The 20478-nt window shown below is 40.3% G+C and overlaps 2 protein-coding genes across 3 annotated transcripts in view; one reads left to right on the top strand and one right to left on the bottom strand.

The window, feature by feature from the left end:
• BTBD1 (BTB domain containing 1) overlaps window positions 1-2187 on the bottom strand; it is a 23396-nt gene extending 21209 nt beyond the window's left edge. The window contains exon 1 of the mRNA XM_071754399.1: window positions 1811-2187. Coding sequence (XP_071610500.1) covers window positions 1811-2187 — 377 coding nt within the window. The remainder of the gene's footprint in view (window positions 1-1810) is intronic.
• TM6SF1 (transmembrane 6 superfamily member 1) lies at window positions 2095-20478 on the top strand. Of its 2 annotated transcripts, XM_071754395.1 has the most exons (10): window positions 2095-2229; window positions 4170-4273; window positions 5094-5191; window positions 6140-6243; window positions 7077-7159; window positions 9133-9254; window positions 12553-12657; window positions 14666-14758; window positions 15729-15848; window positions 20100-20478. In XM_071754395.1, the coding sequence occupies exons 1-10, from the start codon at window positions 2138-2140 to the stop codon at window positions 20289-20291; spliced, it is 1113 nt and encodes a 370-aa protein (XP_071610496.1). In that variant the 5' UTR covers window positions 2095-2137; the 3' UTR covers window positions 20292-20478. The 2 variants fall into 2 exon arrangements, with proteins under 2 accessions (XP_071610496.1, XP_071610497.1); XM_071754396.1 differs by lacking the exons at window positions 9133-9254; window positions 12553-12657; window positions 14666-14758; window positions 20100-20478.

The raw sequence follows: 20478 nt of genomic DNA, 5'->3' as shown, positions 1-20478 counted from the left end.
TAGAGTTGATATCAACTGTATAAATGAAGTCAACAAGAATGCTGGGGATGTTGGGTTTTTTAATAACAGCTGAAAAGGAAGCCAGGATATTTTGGCACAGATAATAAAAGCTGGAATTAGAAGGATGTGTAGCTACTAGAAATGAAAATTTCTGACACAAAAACTCTGAAGTACCAGAATCCACATGTTCAACACTACCATGGGGGATTTTCTGCTACTAGATGATTATACATTTTTTTAATCACAATTTGATAAATCTGGACACAATATATTCAAGCAATGCACCCCATCTAGGTGGGTTGCTATGTGCCCACCACAAGATGTACCCTGGCAGTTTCTACTTGGAAGCTAAAATAGGGATTGGATAACAAGCCCGGTCCAAATCAGTGGTGGAATATACTGGCAGAGTCGGGAAGAAGTTTCTCATTTAGCACTTGATTTTACAAACACAGAATTAAGAAGTGAAGCTGGAGACATGAATCTTGAGACTGCACTGTGGCAGCTGCATACGAAGAAGCAGCCTATAGATTTGAAAGCCTGAGAAGTACACTGGCTGTGCATTGAAAGGTAGGCATTTGGAGGTGGTAAATTTAGCCCTGACTCATCCAATGGCAATTTTGACACTTGGGTAGACTAAATTAATTTTAGGAGTTGCATCATGTTTTTACAAGATAGTTCAGTGTGGTTTAACCCATACATATGCCTATGGTCAGATTCTAGACCCTTCTCACTTGAAATAAATATGAAGGAATTTGTTTGTAGATAACATACAGGACATAGATATGTTCGGGGTCATCAAGTTCCTTTCAATTAATCTATTGCTTAAACTTTTCAAAAAACATCATGAAACTAGACTGTGTTTTTTTAATTCATTACTTTTGCTGTAAAAGACTGAAAACCCTGTACTGCTCATAGCTAAAAATCTGTTTCCAAAAACTAGTTATAGCTTCTTCACAGCTTTGTTCTTCAAATTAAAGAGTTCTTTCCTCTCCCTGGTGTTAACTCCTCAAGTATTTATGGAGAGCACTCATATTCCAAGCTCTTCAGCCCCTTCCTGATGGACAGGTGCCACGTTTCCTCAGCCACCTTTGCAGTCTCCCTTTGGACGATTTCAGCATGAGGAGGTGGGAATTGTGCCCGTTACTGCAGACGAGTGCCTTCACAATGGCATCGACACTTCCCGACCTCTACCAGAAAGCACTTGCCTGGCACGCCACAAATGCATTTGCTCTTTTTCCCCAAGAACACAGGCTGATCATCCTCTCCTGCCAATGCCTTGGAATTAAATGCTCAGTAGCTTCTAGGAACAGTGCTTTTAACTTCTGTTTGCCTTGCACACAAGACTTCCTCCACTTTTGCACACTGACAGTTTAGTCAAAATGCTAAAGGATAAATTCAGACATACACCTATTTTTTTTAATTTTTTTTCCTCTTTTTTTTTTTTTTTTTTTTTTTCCCTTTCTTTTTGACATTCAAATGGAAAAGGTAAGTTTGTAACTTTAACATTTTATAATTGCTACTGTCCTTGTTCTTTATGACCCAGCTAAATCCTGATGCAAAAAAGAGATTCATAGGAGGTTTTTTTTTTGTTGTTTTTTTGTTTTTTGTTTTTTTTCTTACGGGTTTCTTAGAGAGATCCTCCCCCTGCCAGTCCACGGGAACCTCTTTTGCACCTACCACCTTCCACCGAAACGGATCCCTTCCGACAGACACCGCACCCACGGCTGCAGCCACCTGCCCGTCCTGGCAGTGCCATTCCTTAACAATCAACCCCCGAAGCCGCTGTCACCGCGCTCAGCTCAACTCTTACAGCATCCACCGGGCATTCCGCCGCTTGTCGCTGCCTGGACGTGACCGGTGCAGCCCCTTCCCTGCCTCCGCGCTCCGACGAAGGCAGCAGCCCCTCCCGACCCCACCCCCGGCATCACCTTTCGGGCAATCCCTACCCCCGGTGCCGGGGGGAGCCCCGGGCCAGGCGGAAAAGCCTGAGGTTCTGAGGCGGGAAGGGGCGGGTGCCGGCGGGGCGGGCCGGGGCCTCTCCGCCGGGCGTGAGGGGCTGAGGCGAGGCGGTGCCTGGGGCAGGGCGCGGCGCTGGCCTCGGGGGGCTGAGGGCGGCTGCCGCCTCCCCGCCGCGGGGATGAGCGCCTCGGCGGCCACCGGGGTCTTCGTCCTCTCCCTCACCGCCATCCCCGTCACGTACCTCTTCAACTGTCTGGCGGCCACCGGCAGGTGAGACGGGTGAGGCCGGGCGGCTCCCGCCCTACGGGGAGGGGAGCGGGCGGCGGGGCTGAGGGCGGCCGGGGGATCCCGGCGGGTGTTTCCAGCGGTCCCTCAGGGAGAGCTGCGGGAGGCGGAGCGGGGCAGCGGAGGGCACGGGTCGGGCCTGGCCGCGGTCAGCAGACGAAGTCCCATTCCCGGGTCCTGCAGCGGGAGCCGTGCCGGTTTGCAGCCGGGGAGACGTGAGACTCGGGAGTCACACGAGTGTCGGTCTCGCATCACCTGAAGCGTCCCCCGAGCTCGGGTCAGCGCCGCTCCCTCATGCGGCTCTTAACGCGAACGGACGGACCGGCCCGGAAGGTACCGCCGGGACCGCGGCTGAGCGGCCTCCCCTGAGAAAGCTTCGTGAATAAAATCCAATTGTATCTAAAAAGGAAGGGAAGCTCCCCGGCCGCACGCTTCGGGCACCCTGTAAAGCATGCGGGTTTCAACTGGAAATGTCGATGAGCCTTGGCTGTGCCAAAAAGTGGGATCGCAGGGTAAACCACACGTCTAGAAAAGAGAGATCCTACTTCATGGAAAACCCTATTTCCTTAAAGGTCCGTGAGATCTCACAGCCTGGGGTGTTTTGCAACTTTACCGCACAAATATTTGCTTCATGTTTTTAACGCTTTGCTACATCTGTTCCTTCCTCGTTTCCCTTCTTCTGGCCAATAACTTCATTTTTTGTTTCTCACTGCTAGAGAAACACCTAATAACACAAGCTGACTTTCTTGATTTATGGCCAATATTTATTTCAAATGGATAGATCGCAGTGAAAATTCACTGCAATATTAACAGCCGTAATGATATGAAGAAATTAATCACTAGGAAAAGAGGATTCAAACCATAAAATAAGTCAGCAAGCTAGAAATGCTCATCCTGACATGGAAAGTAGGTGTGTATATGTCCCAAAATATTTGATCTTGCAAATTTTTCGCAATAATTTTAACTCGAGTTTCACCGAGGGTGAAATTGTCACAATCTGTATTAGCTGTTGGTACATGTTTTTTTTCTTCATACATAGTGTACTGTATATAAAATTATATGTCAAATAATTTCAGCTATGTTTCTGGACTTCACCTAATTTTCTCATCCTTCCTGCCACCCCATTTACAAGCACAGAAGTGAAGACCGAGGAGAGGCTCTCTTTTAAGAGACAAATACAACTTACACACTTAGAGATCTAAACCAACTTATTTTCTTAACATTTTCTTGGGAGAGGAGATAAATTTGCTTTGTGCCAAGGACATCTGTGCTTTCTTTCCTCCACCACCACTTTGCATACTCTAGAGAGGTCTTCTCTGCCAAGCCCACCCACCTTGGTTACTGAGCCCCCCCCCCAAGCCAATCCTGCTGGAGAGACCAGTGATAGCTCTTCCAAACCTGGAAATTAAACCTAGAGCCATCATAGGCACTCCCCACTGCTGGTCCTGTTCCATGGGACTGATGTGTTTTATTTGTGAATATGTAATTTCCTGAGTACATAATTTATTGCTGAAGTTAGGCTAAACGTCCTAATGATCCTTTTTGGCCCCGAAATCCCTGTGTTTATGACTTTCACCTCTCGTTGGCCTTTAAGTTTTCCATCATTTTTGTTTATTTTTGCAAAAAAAGTATGAAAATTAATTTTAGTCAGGCATATCTAGACTCCTGGATATGTTGTTTATCTATCTATTTTTGTATTTTCTTTTTTTAGATGTTCACATGCGAAAAGACAGGCCCATAAATTCTGCAAAGATTTAAAATTAATACTATGACAGATTATGCAATGGACTTTAGAAACAGCCTTTTCAAGCATTGGAGACTACTTATCAGTATGTGCATTTCAGGACAGCTTGGAAAAAAATTTAAAAAAGCAGAATTCTGTCTCTCTTTGCTTTAAATTCTTTTTATTTTTAATACTGTTACAGTTCCTGGGCAATCGTTACAGTTGGATTGATGGTTCTGGTTTTTATCGGCCTGTTGGCTCGTATTCTTGTCAAAAGAAAACCACCAAAAGACCCACTGTTTTATGGTAAGTCTTGGTAACAATGAAGCTAAGTTTAGAAACTGTTAATTTATATAACTGATAATATATGCCAGCTGGTGAGGCACTAAGGAGCCAAGAAAGAAAGAGGAGAAATAATGCTTCTTTTGAATCTTTTTGTTCTTTTCAAATAGGAGATCCATCTTAGGGACAACCAAACCTGCTACTTGAAAAGAGTAACACTGGGCTTGGGCTGCTCTGTTAGGATTCTCCTCTTAGCAGGACTTAAATACTGCAGTACCTCTTTCACACGTACCTCATCCTGAGTGGACTCAGTTTGGATTTTTTAAATCCTTTGCTTTGATGGCCTCCATAGCTTGGTTCTTCCTATAACTGAGTTAATTCTCCCACTTTTATTAGGATTCTGTCTTAAACTCACCTTGGTGGTATATAAGAAAGTTCAAACCACCAGTTCCCTCTCTGCCTCTTGTCAGTTGTCCTCTCCTTTCTAAGACAGGACTACAGTCAAGGTTGTCCACTTTGTATGACCAATATTTTTGAAAGTCTACACAGGACTTTCTTAGGACTGTGAAATGCAAAAAAATTAGCATTCTTAGAATAGAAAGGGATAGAAAGTTACTTTCCACAGAAAGTCAGTGTCTGTAGGAAGGACTAAGAACTTCGTTGACTCACCACTAACTAAAAAGTATTAAGCTATGTGGGAAAGCCATATTATGTGTTAAATACTTGTGACCTCTAACTAGATGCATCTTGTTCAGTAGATCTCTGCCTGACTGAAATTACAGAATTGTGAAGTCATTGTGTGATTCCAAGTTTTATTAATTTTTACTCCTTTATCTTATTACAGTTTATGCTGTATTTGCCTTTACAAGTGTAGTGAATCTAATAATTGGACTGGAACAGGATGGAATTATTGATGGATTCATGACTCATTACTTGAGAGAGGTAAACAATCATTTGGCTTACAAAAGTAAAATATTTTCTCTATATAGCTTGTAGTATTTTTCACAGAAAAAACAGCCAACAATACATTCAAAAGGGTCATCTTGGATTTGGCCATTGACTTGTTTCATTATTATTATGGACAAAAGCTTCACTGACTCAAAATCACTGGTTCAGTTGCATGGCTTTCAAGCTCCAACAATTTCATTTAGCTGAAGTAATGCTATTCTGTATTAACCTCTGTGGGAGCTGAATGGACTTCCCATGCTTGCAGGAAGCCATGGATACTCAGCACCCGTGAATGGATGAGTTCTGAAGTACATAAATGGGTTACCAAGAAGGAAACAAAATTGGTGCTTTATTTTTTGCCTCATCACTTGACTAAAAGGGATTAAAGTAGAGTTAAAAAATGCTGATGCAAGGTACTTAGTCAGCACAATTTGTTGGCTGCAGAATATCAACATCCACCAAAAATAGCTCAGTAAGAGCCTTGTATGAAAGTCACTGAAGTCACTGAAAAGATTCCATGAACTTTAGTGTGAAATGAGTTGGACCTTACAAGGTTATGCTTTGTCAACAATATGTTAGATGCTGCTGTAGATCTCTAGGTTGCTAAAAATATCTTTATTTGTTCCATGTTGAATGTATCCTTGTTTTGTGGCTTTTATCACTGAAAAGATGGAAAAGCAGTATTGCCCTAAGATAGCAGAAAAAAAAGAGTCATACACAGGAAGTTTCCCTTCCATCTTGCACCCTATTTGTCAGCTGTATAACTGAGTTAATTACACCTGATCCTACCCAAATCAGGTTAGTGCTTGGAAAATGTATTGTCAGTCAAAAACTGTACCTCTGGACAGAAAGAACATCAGTTATTTTTCTGATTTTTTTTCCTGATGTTATTTATTGTTTTTGTTCCTCTAATCACTCTTTTTTAAAATACATGTTCCCTAGGGTGAACCATATCTGAACACTGCATATGGCCATGTGATCTGCTATTGGGATGGCTCTGCTCATTATTTGATGTATTTGTTGATGGTGGCAGCTATTGCATGGGAGTAAGTAATTTTCCACACTCTTTACATTCATGTAGCCTACAAAGGGCTTTCTTTTCTCTGCAGTATGTAGGTTTTTCTTTCAAAACTGTTTCATGTCTTAGGCCAAAGCAAGAGTATTAAAATTTTGTTACATTCAGGAAACGAAACTTTAGCAAGCTACCCTTTCTTTCAGCTGAATAAGACCTGGAAATCCAGAGCTGAAGTCTGTCTTCTTCACTCTGCAGCAGAGAACATAGCCCCTCAATGTTTGTGTTAGTTAGAAGGAAAGCTTAAAGGGGATGTACATTAAAACCATGTGTGTAAAACCTTATTTTTTCAAACAAGGTATTTATGAGGAATAATGTATTGCTTAGCATGATTATGTTCTCTCATCTATTTTAAGTAGTATCATGCACTTAAAGAGAAAATGGTTATTTCTAGGGATTCTTAAGATTTTTGCTGTTGAATAAAGAGTTTGAGAAATAAGTAATTGAATTCCAGAGGCTAATGTACCCATTGGTACTGCCAGAAGAAGCACTGCCAAATGAAATTAATTACTTGATAGTCTTGTGTAACCTGTGATGTGCAAAATCATTTAGTTGTCATCCAGGTGGGTTACACACAGTGGCAAACAACTAAATATGCACAAATCCTGTACTGCTCGTGTGCCAAACTTCACTCATGAATGTAGGATTTCCCTCTCAAAGGCAAGACTCCACTGTTAATCTGTGGTGCAGATTTAAAATCCTTTACTTACAACCATTATACAATACAACCATGGCAATCAGTAAAATATTTGAAGGTGATTTTTAGGGATGGTGCAAAAATTATATTTTGTTTTCTTTTTCAAACAGACAAAGCTATAGAACCATTGGCCTCTACTGGCTAGGTTCCATTATCATGAGCATCATTGTCTTTATGCCTGGAAACATTGTGGGTAAGGACATAATTTACAAGACTAACTTTTTACTGTGAAACATTCTGTGAATTCAGCATTAGGCTACTTGTATTTTACTGCAGTATTGGTTCCCTTCTGTAATAATTTGAAAGAGGGGTTATAGGAGTATCAGTAAAGAAACACAAGATATTTCAATTTAAATATGAGGAGTGGAAGATGAAGAACAGGAAAAACATCCTTTCAATTTAAATTGTTCTCAAGGGAAAAAAACAACACTGTATTTTTATGCCCTTTTATGTTATATTGCTTTCATGCAAGCTAGGCTTAATTTAAACAACAATACAATAACTGACCTCTTAATATCAAAATATAGATTTGATTTTGCATAAATTCACAATTTGTTTAATAGTCAGACTTTCAAAAAGCTTACAGGAAGCATCAAAATAACTTTTAAAGGTGAAAGCTGGAAGTTGTTCTACCTTCAGAATAAATTTAACATTGCTAATATAGATTGCTAATATAAACTAATGCATGTGCTGTGCCTCTAGCTGTGCTGCTAGAGGCCAAGAATGTAATTTAAAAAATTTACATTATTATTACTGACAGGTGTTCTTTTGAGAATGCCACTCCCCTCATTTCAATTAAAGATTTCCTCTTTGGCAAAGCTTAACTTGGTGCAAAGTGGGTAAGTGAGAAAACTGTTCACATGTTGAAATCTTGTAGACAACTTTAGCAAAGCTCCCTACAACCCCTCTTTTTATGACAGGAGGAATATTCATGGTGTGGCCTGGGGCCACTCAGTTCCCTCCTTTGTAGGTGGACACACACCACAGAGAAAACAGTCAGCAGATTTAATGTGACAGTATCTCTTCTCTTTCCCCTAGGGGAGGCCATGAAATTTGTTACCAAGAGAATCATAGAATCATAGAATAGGCTGGGTTGGAAGGGACCTCAGAGATCATTGAGTCCAACCCTTGAACAACTACCTCCACAGTCACCAGACCATGGCACTGAGTGCCATATCGAGTCGCTTTTTAAATGTCTCCAGGGACGACGAGTCCACCACCTCCCCAGGCAGCCCGTTCCAATGTCTGATCACCCTTTCCGTGAAAAAATTCTTTCTAATATCCAATCTGAACTTCCCCCGGCACAATTTAAGACCATGCCCTCTTGTCTTACTGAGAGTTGCCTGGGAAAAGAGACCAACTCCCACCTCGCTACAGCCTCCTTTCAGGGAGTTGTAGAGAGCAATGAGGTCTCCCCTGAGCCTCCTCTTCTCCAGGCTGAACAGCCCCAGCTCCCTCAGCCTCTCCTCATAGGATCTGTGTTCGAGTCCCTTCACCAGCCTGGTTGCCCTCCTTTGGACCTGTTCGAGGACCTCAATATCCTTCTTGAACTGAGGGGCCCAGAACTGAACACAGTACTCAAGGTGTGGCCTTACCAGGGCTGAGTACAGGGGCATACCCTCAGAGCATACCTTCTGCCTTTTTTTCTGACACAGAGTAGCCAGTGTGACAGTTTTCCTGATTTGCCTGGGCTGAGGATAGCTCTCTGAATTTCTTTTCTCCTCAGATGTTAGTCCAGGCCCATCGGGGAAATCAGGACTTTGGGAAATGAATGTGTATCAGATCTTAAAAACCCAAACAAAAATATTCCTCAATTTTTTAAAGGATGATCATCTCTATTTGAGGCAAGTTCCACTAAGAGATGTCAAAGTTGTCCCATACTCTAGGACTGCCTGATACAGGGTGATGGAGATGGTTTCCTGTCCCCTCAAAACCCCCCTAACTTTCAAGTCACCTTCCTGTCTGATAGGATCTCTGTCACCTATGACTCTACCACAACTGGGTACAGAATTTTCAGCAAGATTTGTGTTGCTTTTAACAGTGATTTCTAATATTTTCTTCACATTACCATAGCTGCTTCAGGTTTGATATGACACAGGATATTTTTTAACTCTTCTTCAACGCAACTTAGAATTTTTCATGCCTCTTCTAATTATTTATTAACAGGCAAATATGGAACAAAAGTGTTTCCTGCTTTTTTCTTAAGTATACCATATATTTGCCTCCCCATATGGGCTGGGTTCCGGATTTATAACCAACCTTCAGTGACACATGATGCTCCAGTTAAGGTAATATTATTGTATTTAAGTATTGGCTACTGGTAGGAAAACTGAAATATGCTGCCGTTTCTTTGAGTTTTTTAGGTCCCTTGGTGAGTGCAGAATGTACTGTAACTGTTCACTGCTGTCACAATTGCTGCTGGGCTGTGTGGATGCTGCAAAGATACCTATACTGCAGGACCATTTCACTATGGTGGGACAAACAAAAAGCAAAAGAATCTCATGTACAGAATAAAGAACTCATTTCTAGATGTAATTGTGTTACTACTTTCTAGCTGTTCAGTTTCTAACTGTATCAGTTTCTAAGCTATTGAAAACACAGACTTATACCAGCTTTATGAAGCACCACAAAACCCTTATAGAAGCTCTGCAGGAAAATATTTTTCTGCATATGATTTAAAGATTTCATGCAATTTAATAATTTTTGTATATGCATTCTGCAATATTAGATTTTCCAGGTAAGACATTGTGCACTAATTTATATGAAAATTTACATACTTTTTAGTTATAAAAAAATCTGTAAAAATAGTGTACTAAAAACTCCTCAGCCCTTTGCCATTGAACTTAATAGTTGGACTGTCATAAGATTAACTGAGCAATTAAAAATGCAGTAAATGTGATTTTTTAAAATAAAAAAATCCCTGCAGTACAAAGCACAGAACTGATCTTTAACTCTTTGTAGCTACAAGCAAGCCAGTTTATGCCACAGCACACCCTATCAGTTGTAAGTAATAGAATTAATTAATATTTCTGTATCACAAGAGCTTCTGTCAGTCAGGGTCATTCTGTAACTGAGAACAGGCACAGGTGAGGAGGTTTGTTCCTGTGCCAAAGCTAACAGGCAGCCTGTGTGGAAGGGGCATAGCCTATGGCACAGAGCAGCAGCAGTGATGCACTGGATGATTGTACCAGAAGTGTGTGAAAAGTTTGATATTTTTCTCTGGTTTATATTCCAGAGAGACATAGTTTTTAAATTCAAAAAGAGAGTGTATAAAAAGCTAGTGGTGACCTGAAAATTCAATATGGCACTTCTTAGTGAATCCTCTCTTGTAAACCTAAACCTCCTTGCTCAGAAGGTCCTAGAATAAGCCTTGATTTCTTTCACTGGGGCCTCCTACCTTCCCCAAGTTTTTCAAAGTTGTTCATGGCTGATTTATGCTCCATCTGGGCATAAATACCTGGGGTCAGTAAATACATACCTTAAATTGCCTTTAAATCTTAACTCCTCATGAAGTTCTTATTTTTATACAACTCTGTCATAAGTTAAGAGCTGTTTCCAGGAAATAATTCTATGCAGTGCTACTAATTAGTTAGCTAATCATTTTAAGTTTGGAAAATAATTAGTTCTCTTCAATAGATCATTTGCAATTAGCTGTAAAAACTGAACCTGTTTTAGCTATCATGATTCAGAATTGGCATTAAAGGATTTAGGAAGAAAATGTAAGAATGCTTTTAAACATGATAGTGCAAGTATACAGAAAAATACCTGAAAGTAAGGTTTATTTTGTTGGCCATGGTATTCATCGCTATATTATTATAAACCAGGTAACTAAAAAAAACCAAAACAGTGGGGATAGAGAAGAGACAGTGAAGTTGTGGGTGTTTTCTAATAGACGTGTGTGCATGGGAGAGGGATGGAGTTGTGCTCTCATTTAGAAGGGCAAGCTTAAAACTGATCATGTAAGGAGCCTCAGAAGTTACAGAAAATAGCTTTTTCCTGCAGTGAGACAAACACAAAGTGTGCCTACACATCTCCTTGCTACACAGAAGGAACAGCAGGCTTGGCAAGATTTGTGTAGAGTTCAATGTTATTTGCAGTAAGGGGGAAACCTGCAGCAGCTCCTCTCTGCTGGGTCAGTTGCCTTCACACTCATTCGTTTTAGGATGTATTGTGATGTTGCTGCACTAACAGAAGGGTGAGACAAAATGCCTGCATAGCTGAGGCCTTTTATGAAAGGGATGGCCTATGCATTTAAAATAGCCTTATTTTTGTTAAACTAGAATTTGGATCTTGCAGTTCTTACTCAGGAATTGTGCTGGCAAGACCAGTTCTCCTGTTATAATAGCTTTATTGTGAGTATCTTGATCATGAGTCCTTTTAACTGTGCCTCTACATCCTAATTATTGTTTCGTGCTTTGGAGACATTTCCACAAGTGTATAACAGGAAGGAAATCAGGTTTTTCTTTTGCTGTTTGCATGCCAACACACAGCTAATAAAAAGGAAGAGGAAATGAGTAACACATAAATGGGGAAGCTTTCCCTCTGAACTACAGCAGATAAGCCAACGTGCTCATAGTTTTGTCCGTGACTACACAGGGCTGAAAGTCTACCTCAAAATATTTCCATGGGTCTTATAAGTTTCACCATGTAGACAAAGAGGTGACTTAGCTTGGCTCCTCCAAGCCATCTTCCACTTTAGATACTTACATGGCTTTGCTACCGTGGGGTATGAACCCCTGGCATCTGCTTCCATGGTGTGTGTGGGGGTTCCTGGGCCAAGGCTGAGGACAGGGGGCACAAATCAGATCCAGATGCAGAGAAATGCTGCATGGCCACCAGAGGCATTCAGAGCATACATTGACAGGGAAAGGAGGATTTTCCACATGCTCCACACACACACACACACACACACACACATTTCATTCTGTATTCCTGCATCACATATTAAGGTACATTATTTGCTCACTGAACTCAGAGAACTCAACTCACCACAGAAAAGCTTTTATTTTTTTTTTTTTTTTGCCAGTGATATTCCATTAATTTCAATAGCATCACGGGCTGCTGAAAACCAGCAGTCACTGTCAATAGCAAGATGGACCCTCATTTTGCTGTCCCTTTAGACAGTCCTTTTACAAAGTATATTAGATTCAACTTCAAATGTCTGAGACAAACCTATGTTTCCAAAGCTTTTCTACACAGGGACATTCAGGAAAGTAAATTCATTCAAATTAACAACACACACAAACTTGAAGTTAAACTGCTTTAAAGACTTGTGATTTCAGAGTTAGTGTTCATTTGATTTAAGTTGATTTGAAAGTAAACTAATTTTTATTTAAATGACTTTAATCTGATCCACCCGTTTCTAGTGTTTGATCAGATTAATTTTCCTCACTGCATCCCAAAGTCACCTTTTTAGATACTGAAATCTTCCTGTCTCTGAAATCAGTGGATAAACAGGGTAACGTAACTGAGAACTAACTGCTTCTACTGCTTCACCACCTCATCCTTCTCGTAGTGACTGATGTAGAGTTAGCTGCATGTCACACACAGCTGGGATGTACTTGCTAAACATGTTTTGTGTTGCAGGTGGTTCAGGAAGTCCAGAAGAAAGGACTTTTAAGACGACCATTAGATTTAATGTTAGCTGCATACCTCATTCTGGCAACAGGTTTTTGCATATTTAGGGGCATGGTAAGTTGAAGATATTTCAGTATTTTAATATTCTGTCCTCTTATATTGAAACTTTCAAGTTTGAAATAATTGTGTTTGAGTACGTATTGTTTCACTTAAGAGAAATCCTGTGACTTTCAGGATTGGAATAGGCCTTAGCTATATAAAGGCAGATTTGATTATTTATGAACATCAGTAGCAGTTTGCTTTCCATTTTGCTCTGTGTGTAGTATGTTTTTCAACAGAAAGTAAGTGTACAATCACAAGAGTAAATAGCATCCCAACTGCAGATCAACATGACCTAAAACTGTTTTCATTGGTTTGCTTTTATATTTATGTCAAAGAACATTAAGATAAGCCAACTAAATCATATTAACTCCTCTAAACAGAGGTGAATGGTTAAAATTATATAGAACATAAGTTCATTTACACTGGATGAGATAAAAAACATTTCTGCCTGAAAAATCCAAGACTTATCCAGGTTACCTGAAAAAATACATCTTCCTACTTAACAGGAGCCAATTTTTAAAAAAATGTTTGCTTTTTAAGCATAGTTGATTAAATTAAAATTTGAGAGAATGAATCTGTACTAAAAATGCTTGAAGGAGATAAATCCAGTAGTAGGATAATCTAGTCCTTTGTCAGCATCTTCTGTCTTAAGCAGAACCTGCTTGCTCGATTTATAGATCTGATCCTGTCTAGAATAATTCAAGTAAGAGCTAATTATAAGCACCCAAACAGTATTTTATTTACCTAGCCCAGGTTGTCCTTTTGTAGTTCTGCTGCTCACATTGCTCTGCCATCTTCTGCTGTTTCTCTGAAAACTTGCCTCAGAAATATTTTTTATTCTTTTAACTTGCTGCAGGCTATTTCTTATAGCTACTTCAGAGCACCACTGATGCAGGTTAATCAGCTGTTTTCCCTGTAATTTCTCTGTGGGGAATGTTAATTCATGCTCTATCATGTAACATGCTTCTGCAATCCCACTTCTTTCTTTCTCAGAGTAATTTTGTTGTTGACTTTCAGACTGTCATAATTTCCTTATGTATTTCTTTTACTAAACAGGAACCACTTATTGGCCCTACCTATACATACACAGATCAACTGCACATCTCTGTGTAAGCTGCAGCAACCACGATTTTGTGAAAAAGCCAATAAACCATAACCCCTTGTAGTCCAGTCAGACCTGATTCTTGGATGCTCATGTTGGAAGAGTACAGGGAGGAATTTGCACTGTTTGCAAATCTTTGTTTCCCCCTCAGTGTCACACCATAAATCACATGAAATTAAGTTGTGCAAAACTTACTGCTCAGTCCTGTAATTTAGGCAGTAACAATGCTTTGCCTAAAACACTGATAGTAGCAGCTGATGACACAGACTACCAACTCATTTTAGAATAGTTTTATTTTGTAGTAGTTGATTCTTGAGTCTCTGGAAAGGCACTACTTTTGAAACTGGGTCTCTCCATGTTTTTAAGAACTTTGTTCTTTTCAGAGAAATTTGAAATCCAATAATCTCTCCTTTGTCACTCTCTTTTTAAAAAATTACTGTTTCAAGTAAAACCTGTGTCCCTGCACTGCTCTCCACTGCTACCTTGCAACTCTTTTCTTGGACTACATTTACAATTTGCTAGTCTAAAATTTGGTGCTAAGCCTGAAGTTACCCTCTCTGAGCCGTTTTCCATTGGAAAGTTCATTTGCTGGGATCAAAGCTTTTTTTATCAGAGCAAACCAATAGCAATTATAGTTCTACTACAGCCTAGACAAGTGGCAACTCTTTTCAGTCACAATCTTTGAAGCAGGATGTCAGCATTTCCTCACAACCCCCTGAGCAGGAGCTGAGAGGAGGCTGCATTTCAGCTTTTTAACTGCTGAACAAACAGATCACCTTTGCAATAGATTTTGATCAAGAGTCCAAGGTAGCAGTGCTGCAGACTGCCAGCGGATCTTTAGGGCTGGGAACAGGTATCAGTTGGCTCATTTTTAGAATAAACTCTTTGTTCACGGGAAGTTTTATAAATTCTCCTTAGATTGCTCTGGATTGCCCTGCTGAACTCTGCCGGCTCTATATTCAACTCCATGAGCCTTACATAAAAGATCCTGCTGCCTATCCCAAGCTTCAGGTAAAGCACTGACTGACTGTGGGGCACAGAGTGTTTTAAGGGATTTGGTAACTGGCACAAAGCTGAAGGCATGTGTTTCACAGGTGAAGAGATCAATAAGGGTCAGTCATGGCAAGTTAAATGGTATTGCATTTTTTCTACTCCAGGCATTACAGGATACCAACTCTTTGTTGTGCTATACCTAACTTGGATTCAGATCCCAATTATGCATAACCCAGAGTTATGCAGAGTTATGCATCCTAATTACTAAGCTTCTTTCAATACATCCCACGAACCCTATCTGCATGCTTTTTATGATCATTCCCCTTCCTTAGAACAGCAAAGTAGACTTTCATTCTGGAGCAATGAAGTGAAAAGGAGGGCAGTAGGACTGGATTCCTTAAGCTCATGTTACACTTCTGTCATAAGTGACACACTCCTGGAAATGTAACACTTTTTTTACAGACCCTGTTTACACAAGCACTGCAGAGGAGGGAATGCTGTGCCTCAGATCCATAGTGTTTGCCAGGTTGCCATCCTTTGCAGCCCTGGCTGCTGCCCGGGGCAGGGCCTGGAGCACTAAGAGGATTCAGTAAACAAAACCCAAATCTCTCTCCTGAACCTATTCTGTCCGGGAAAGGGGTGGGTTGGGTGTTTCTTTCCTCCCAGGTGAAAGTGCAAGGGAGCTTGTGAAAGAGACATTAAGCCAAGCCGTGCTTATTGGCATGGGCTCAAGACAGCAAGGGGTAGAAAACATTTCCTGGGAATGAAGTGGACCAGAAATGAGAGAGCAGCTGCCAGTACTATGGGAGGCCTTAGGGTAGCTGGATCCAGTCAACAGCATCTTTCCTCAAAGAAGTTACAGTTGCAAAAAGGCCTCAGAATCATTGCTGCCAGGAATGTAGTTTTAAATAGCCTCAACTCCTCAGTCAGGAGCTGGCTGATTTTTAAATGCATCTCCCTCACACTAATATTTGTGTTTAAAATGCAGATGCTGGCATACATGTTCTACTCTGTGCCATACTCTGTGGTTGCTCTGTATGGCCTACTGGTGCCTGGTTGTTCCTGGATGCCTGATTTAACCCTTATACATGCTGGAGGACTAGCTCAGGTATTTCTTTGTAATGTTCACTCTTGAATTACAAGTTAATATTGTAGAGATCTATGGAATAAATACAGTGCCTAGGGTTTGATCATCCCGTGCAGGCTTCATGCCATTCTAACACAGATCACCACTTATATCTGTAAAAAACTAATTTAAGAGACTCAAGAATCAAACCTATTATGTGTCTAATGACTGCACTCTTGCATTAGCAGATCTCTCTCCTTCTGCAGAATCTTTTCATTGGGCTCATTTAATCCTTAATTAAGCACTATGCACTCCTTAGCAGAGACCAGGAAGGAAGCCTGTATTCAAGCTGTAATAATTGATAAGAACACCCCAAAACAACCAAACAGTAAAATACATAGTTTCCGTAATACATTTTGGCCAACTAGGCAATCTGAAAAAGATAAACTAAAAAAAAAAAAGTATCTACTAGTCACAGAAAAGGAACAGTATCAGTTGATGGTGTTGATACAACACTGGGAACTTTCTGGGCCACAAACCACAGTAACATTAAGACATATTCATGTTGCCAAAGACAAACCCACGATGACACTTTTACAACTCATTCTGTTCTGATTCTCCAAATTAACAACTCTAGGTAATTACAAGATGGAACTGATGGTTATGAGAAGACTCAACAGAACAAAAAAATTCAAAAGGAACTAATAAATGACTGCTCATGACATGTAGACAACCAGATAGCAGTTGAGATGATGCAAGCTGATCTGTACTGTACGTAGGAAACAAAACATGCTCTGAACATCCAGACAAGGCAGAAAAGCCACGATTAATCCAGCAATAATTATGAGAAAATAGACATGGCATTAATTGGAATTCAGACACCATGATTAGACAGGTTTTCCAGGCCAGAGGCAACAATCATGGATAAAAACCACAATCCAGTTTAAGTGCCCCTAAGGATGAGGGTAGTAATAGTTTATTTTCTGTTTGTGAGCAGCCATCACAGATATTACGACTGCTTTTTCTTAAATATCAGTTTATAGAGAATCTTGAATCACCAAATTCTATCAAATCAGAATATGGCAAATATATTCATGAGGAGGTTTAAATGATCCAAAGGCATCATAATTATACAACTGTGTTTGGCCCAAATCTAAGCTAAAAAAACCCTAGATAGAATAGGCAAGCCTGTGCCAGGAACCCCTCTCTACTGACAGATTTTTCAGGTTTCATTAGTTCTCCAGACAACAAGGAAAGAAACTGCTCCTTCAAACATTATTTAGGCCAAGGAAAAGTAAACCAGAAGTCAGAGTGCCCTACAGTCTTGCAAATTTACCAAGAAGGTCAGCCACAAAAACTGAAGGTGATTTTTGTTCGGTTGGTTTTATTGGTTTGGGGTTTTTTTTGTTTTGTTTCCTATAACAAGCACTTTTTTTTTTTTTTTAATGGCACTTTGTACCTTTCAGCTATATGATTAATACAGGCAACAGTGTGTTTCATATTCAATATATCTGAAGTACTGCCCACGATTAGGCTACAGGCAAAAACTACTGTTAAAAAAACCCCAAACCTGAACTATTTAATACAGACAAGAAGCTTAATTAGTACCAGGCACATGCAAATTGCAGTTATCAAGTTTTGAGCATTGCCATATCCAGCACCAGGCAGCTTCCTGGGGAACAGCCTGGCCAGCAGAGTGGCTGAGGCTTGGAGGTTAACAAAGGCTATATATATATATATATATATATATATATATATATATATATATATATATTAAATAGATAAGGCCAATTGATAAGTTTACCTGCAGCATCTCATTTGGTTGGTTTCTCAGCCAAGGTTTAGGAGTTTAATCATCAAAATTCTCCACTTAGAGAGGGTTCAGTAACAGAAAACACCAAGGAATAGCTTACAGTGTGAGGAGCTGATCACAGCAAGGTAACACAACAGACTCAGGTTCCTCACACTCACTGTAGTGCCAGCAGAAACAGCTCTTATATTACTATACTCAAAATTATTAATTTGGTCCCAGTCTGCCTGGTACTTGAAAGAAAAGCAGGACTAGGCTACTGGGGAAGAGAGAGACCTGCTTTTAAGACACAGCCCCTGCTCCAAGCAGGGCAGTAGAAGAGGGGGGAAAAAATGCAGAACCAGATACAGTCATGGTAAAAAGACACATGAGATTAAAGATATAACACAATTTCTGCAGAGACAAATCAAATTAAAAAAAAATTACTTTAACAAACCTAAATATCCTTCCTAGGAAAAGGAAGGGAAAAAAAAAAGAAACATTACATTGAAAAAACAAGTCTAACAGTAACTTCATTATACGGTGCATAATTAGGTTGTAAAAATCTTCATGGGCTACAAACAGAACAACATATTTCTGCTTTTTCTTTTCATAATGCTCAAAGCTCACTAATGTGCCACAACTCTAGTAAGACACAAGACCAAAAATAAGGCTGATATCTTCAAAGGCATCTAGGAGAGGCTGTGGAAATTTGGGCTCTCTCAGAAGCAGACCCTTACACCTCTTTCTGAGAATGCTTACTATGAATTTATAATGAACTTACCATAGACTTACTACAATGCACAGCCAGCCAGTCTTGGAGACAGTCAGACCTTGTAATCCTCCACAGACAAGTCCATAGCTTAGCACTGTTCACCCTAGCAGAGGCTCTAAGACTCCGGGAGTGCCTAGGGAAGCACGAGATGCTCCAAACCTCCTACCTGAAGCCTGATGGTGGCTGCTTAGGAAGCTGCTGCCTCATTCACTGAGGATTCACTGCTGAGCACTGATGCTCTGGCTGCCTGGGCTAAGATGGGTTCCCAGGCAAGGGAAGGTACCAGGGATCTGAACAGAACCACCCAGGTGCCAAAAGCAGTTCTTGGCTGACACAGGTGAGAGCAAGCAGGCTGCAAGCAAGAGGCTGAATTATGGGGCTGATATAAAAAGGCTGCTGATAGCATCCCCCTGAACATCTGTTAACTGTGTAATAGCTATTTACAGAAACAAGCTAAGTGGCACTCTGCTGAAGTATATTTGCATTTGATTTCTTTGATTACTCCATTTCCTGAGTCGGGTTTGCTAGATCAGCTCTCCTGGTAAATGGAGGTGGTTAGAATCACCCAAGAACCAATTTCCTTTTCTGTTTTGATTTATGGTCTCAGCCTAACCTTTTGCTAGAGGGGTGTGTATTCAGACACCTGCACTGTATTTCATTTTCTTCCTCAATAACCACGAACACAACAATGTTCTTTGTGAGTCTAACAAAATAACTCCTGCTGAAGTCAGAAGAGAGAACGTGATTTGGCCATAGAGCACTTCTCTGCATTACTAAAATCCTGTTTTCCCCTTCTCTTGCTCTGCTTAGGATCAAATTTATGTTTATCTTCTCAGATCTCCCCTGATGCTAATTAACTTAAAAAAAAAAATTTATATACAATAGTTAATGTGAATGAGCTGTGGCTTGAAATAGCAGGTAACAGATGGAGACAAAAGGCAGCGACTGTCCTGACACTTCTATCTTTAAATGTTTGTTTACCCTAAAAATATGCTTCAGCCCACCAAACTCCTCTTTAACCTTCTATAAACTTAACCTGTACTTCAGAGCCACAAACAGCACCAAAGCCAAATATTGCAGATGTTTTCTGAACTCATCAGGAGTTCTGGGCTCAGAATCTGGAAGACTGGGTTTAAGATTAAAAAAAAAAAAAATCAAATAAACCCCTAACATAGCTTCCACAATTTTACTTTCAAACATTATTTGGAGTGAATGAATGTCTGTCTGCTTCCCCCTGATGCCAAACACAACCACTCCAGGGAGGGGGGTGTGAGTCCCACCCCCACCACCGGGCTGGGGCTGGGGAGTGCAGATCTCTACAGGGATGCACCCTGCTGTGCCCCTGTGCCTGGGGAAGGATTGTGGACCCTGCTGAATGAATAATCACCTCTAAGATAAGGTTGAAATCCTCTACCTGACGTAAAGATCAATGCCACTATGTGCTTAATATACCTGAAATATACCATGGTACTGACAGTTCCTCTTATGCCTCTGACACCGAGATATTAATGACATTAATTTAGGCTGTACTTTTGTACCACTGTGCAAAATATGATGGGTATTTCTGGAATAAAAGGGCTGGCTTGGAAAATGTCACTGGAGATGCATACTTGCATGCAGATTACACTGTCTTTCCAAAATATGCATCAACTTTACTTTTTTTTTTTTTTTTTTTTTTTTTAATTTTTTATTTTTTATTATTATTATATATGTTATATACACACCACAGGCTCAGTTTTCCCATATTGGTGCTTCTCTTCATGCCCGAACTCCTTACATCTACAGAGTCCCTGAAGAAGCCAAAGAGTTTTTTCTGGTATTGAACATAATGTATGGAATTCTTCCCCAGCTGTTGGCTTACAGGTGTGTCAATAAGCCAGAGTTTTTTATGAAAGCAAAAGAAGAAGAAAAACCAGAATAGCACAACTGTTTTCAGCTCCACTTTTTGGCAATGTATATAATTGGCTTGGGATGTAATGGAACTGCTCAAATAGAACCCAAATGAAGTGTGTAAGAAGTGTAAAATTGCACAGTTGTGTAAAGTTGCACGGCCTGTTTTGTTTATCCTACTCAAAAAGGGAAAATAAAGATGACTGCCTTCAGTACCA

This window comes from Heliangelus exortis, chromosome 11, assembly GCF_036169615.1.
Source record: "Heliangelus exortis chromosome 11, bHelExo1.hap1, whole genome shotgun sequence".
NCBI lineage: Eukaryota > Metazoa > Chordata > Aves > Apodiformes > Trochilidae > Heliangelus > Heliangelus exortis.
Note: the sequence above shows the minus strand (reverse complement) of the source record. Positions and strands in the feature narration are given on the sequence as shown.

Coding starts and splice junctions, on each gene's coding strand:
- TM6SF1 (XM_071754395.1), top strand. CDS start 2,138: ATGAGCGCCTCGGCGGCCACCGGGGTCTTCGTCCTCTCCCTCACCGCC. Junction 14,759..15,728: donor CTGCCTATCCCAAGCTTCAG/GTAAAGCACTGA, acceptor TTTAAAATGCAG/ATGCTGGCATACATGTTCTA. Junction 15,849..20,099: donor ATGCTGGAGGACTAGCTCAG/GTATTTCTTTGT, acceptor TACACACCACAG/GCTCAGTTTTCCCATATTGG.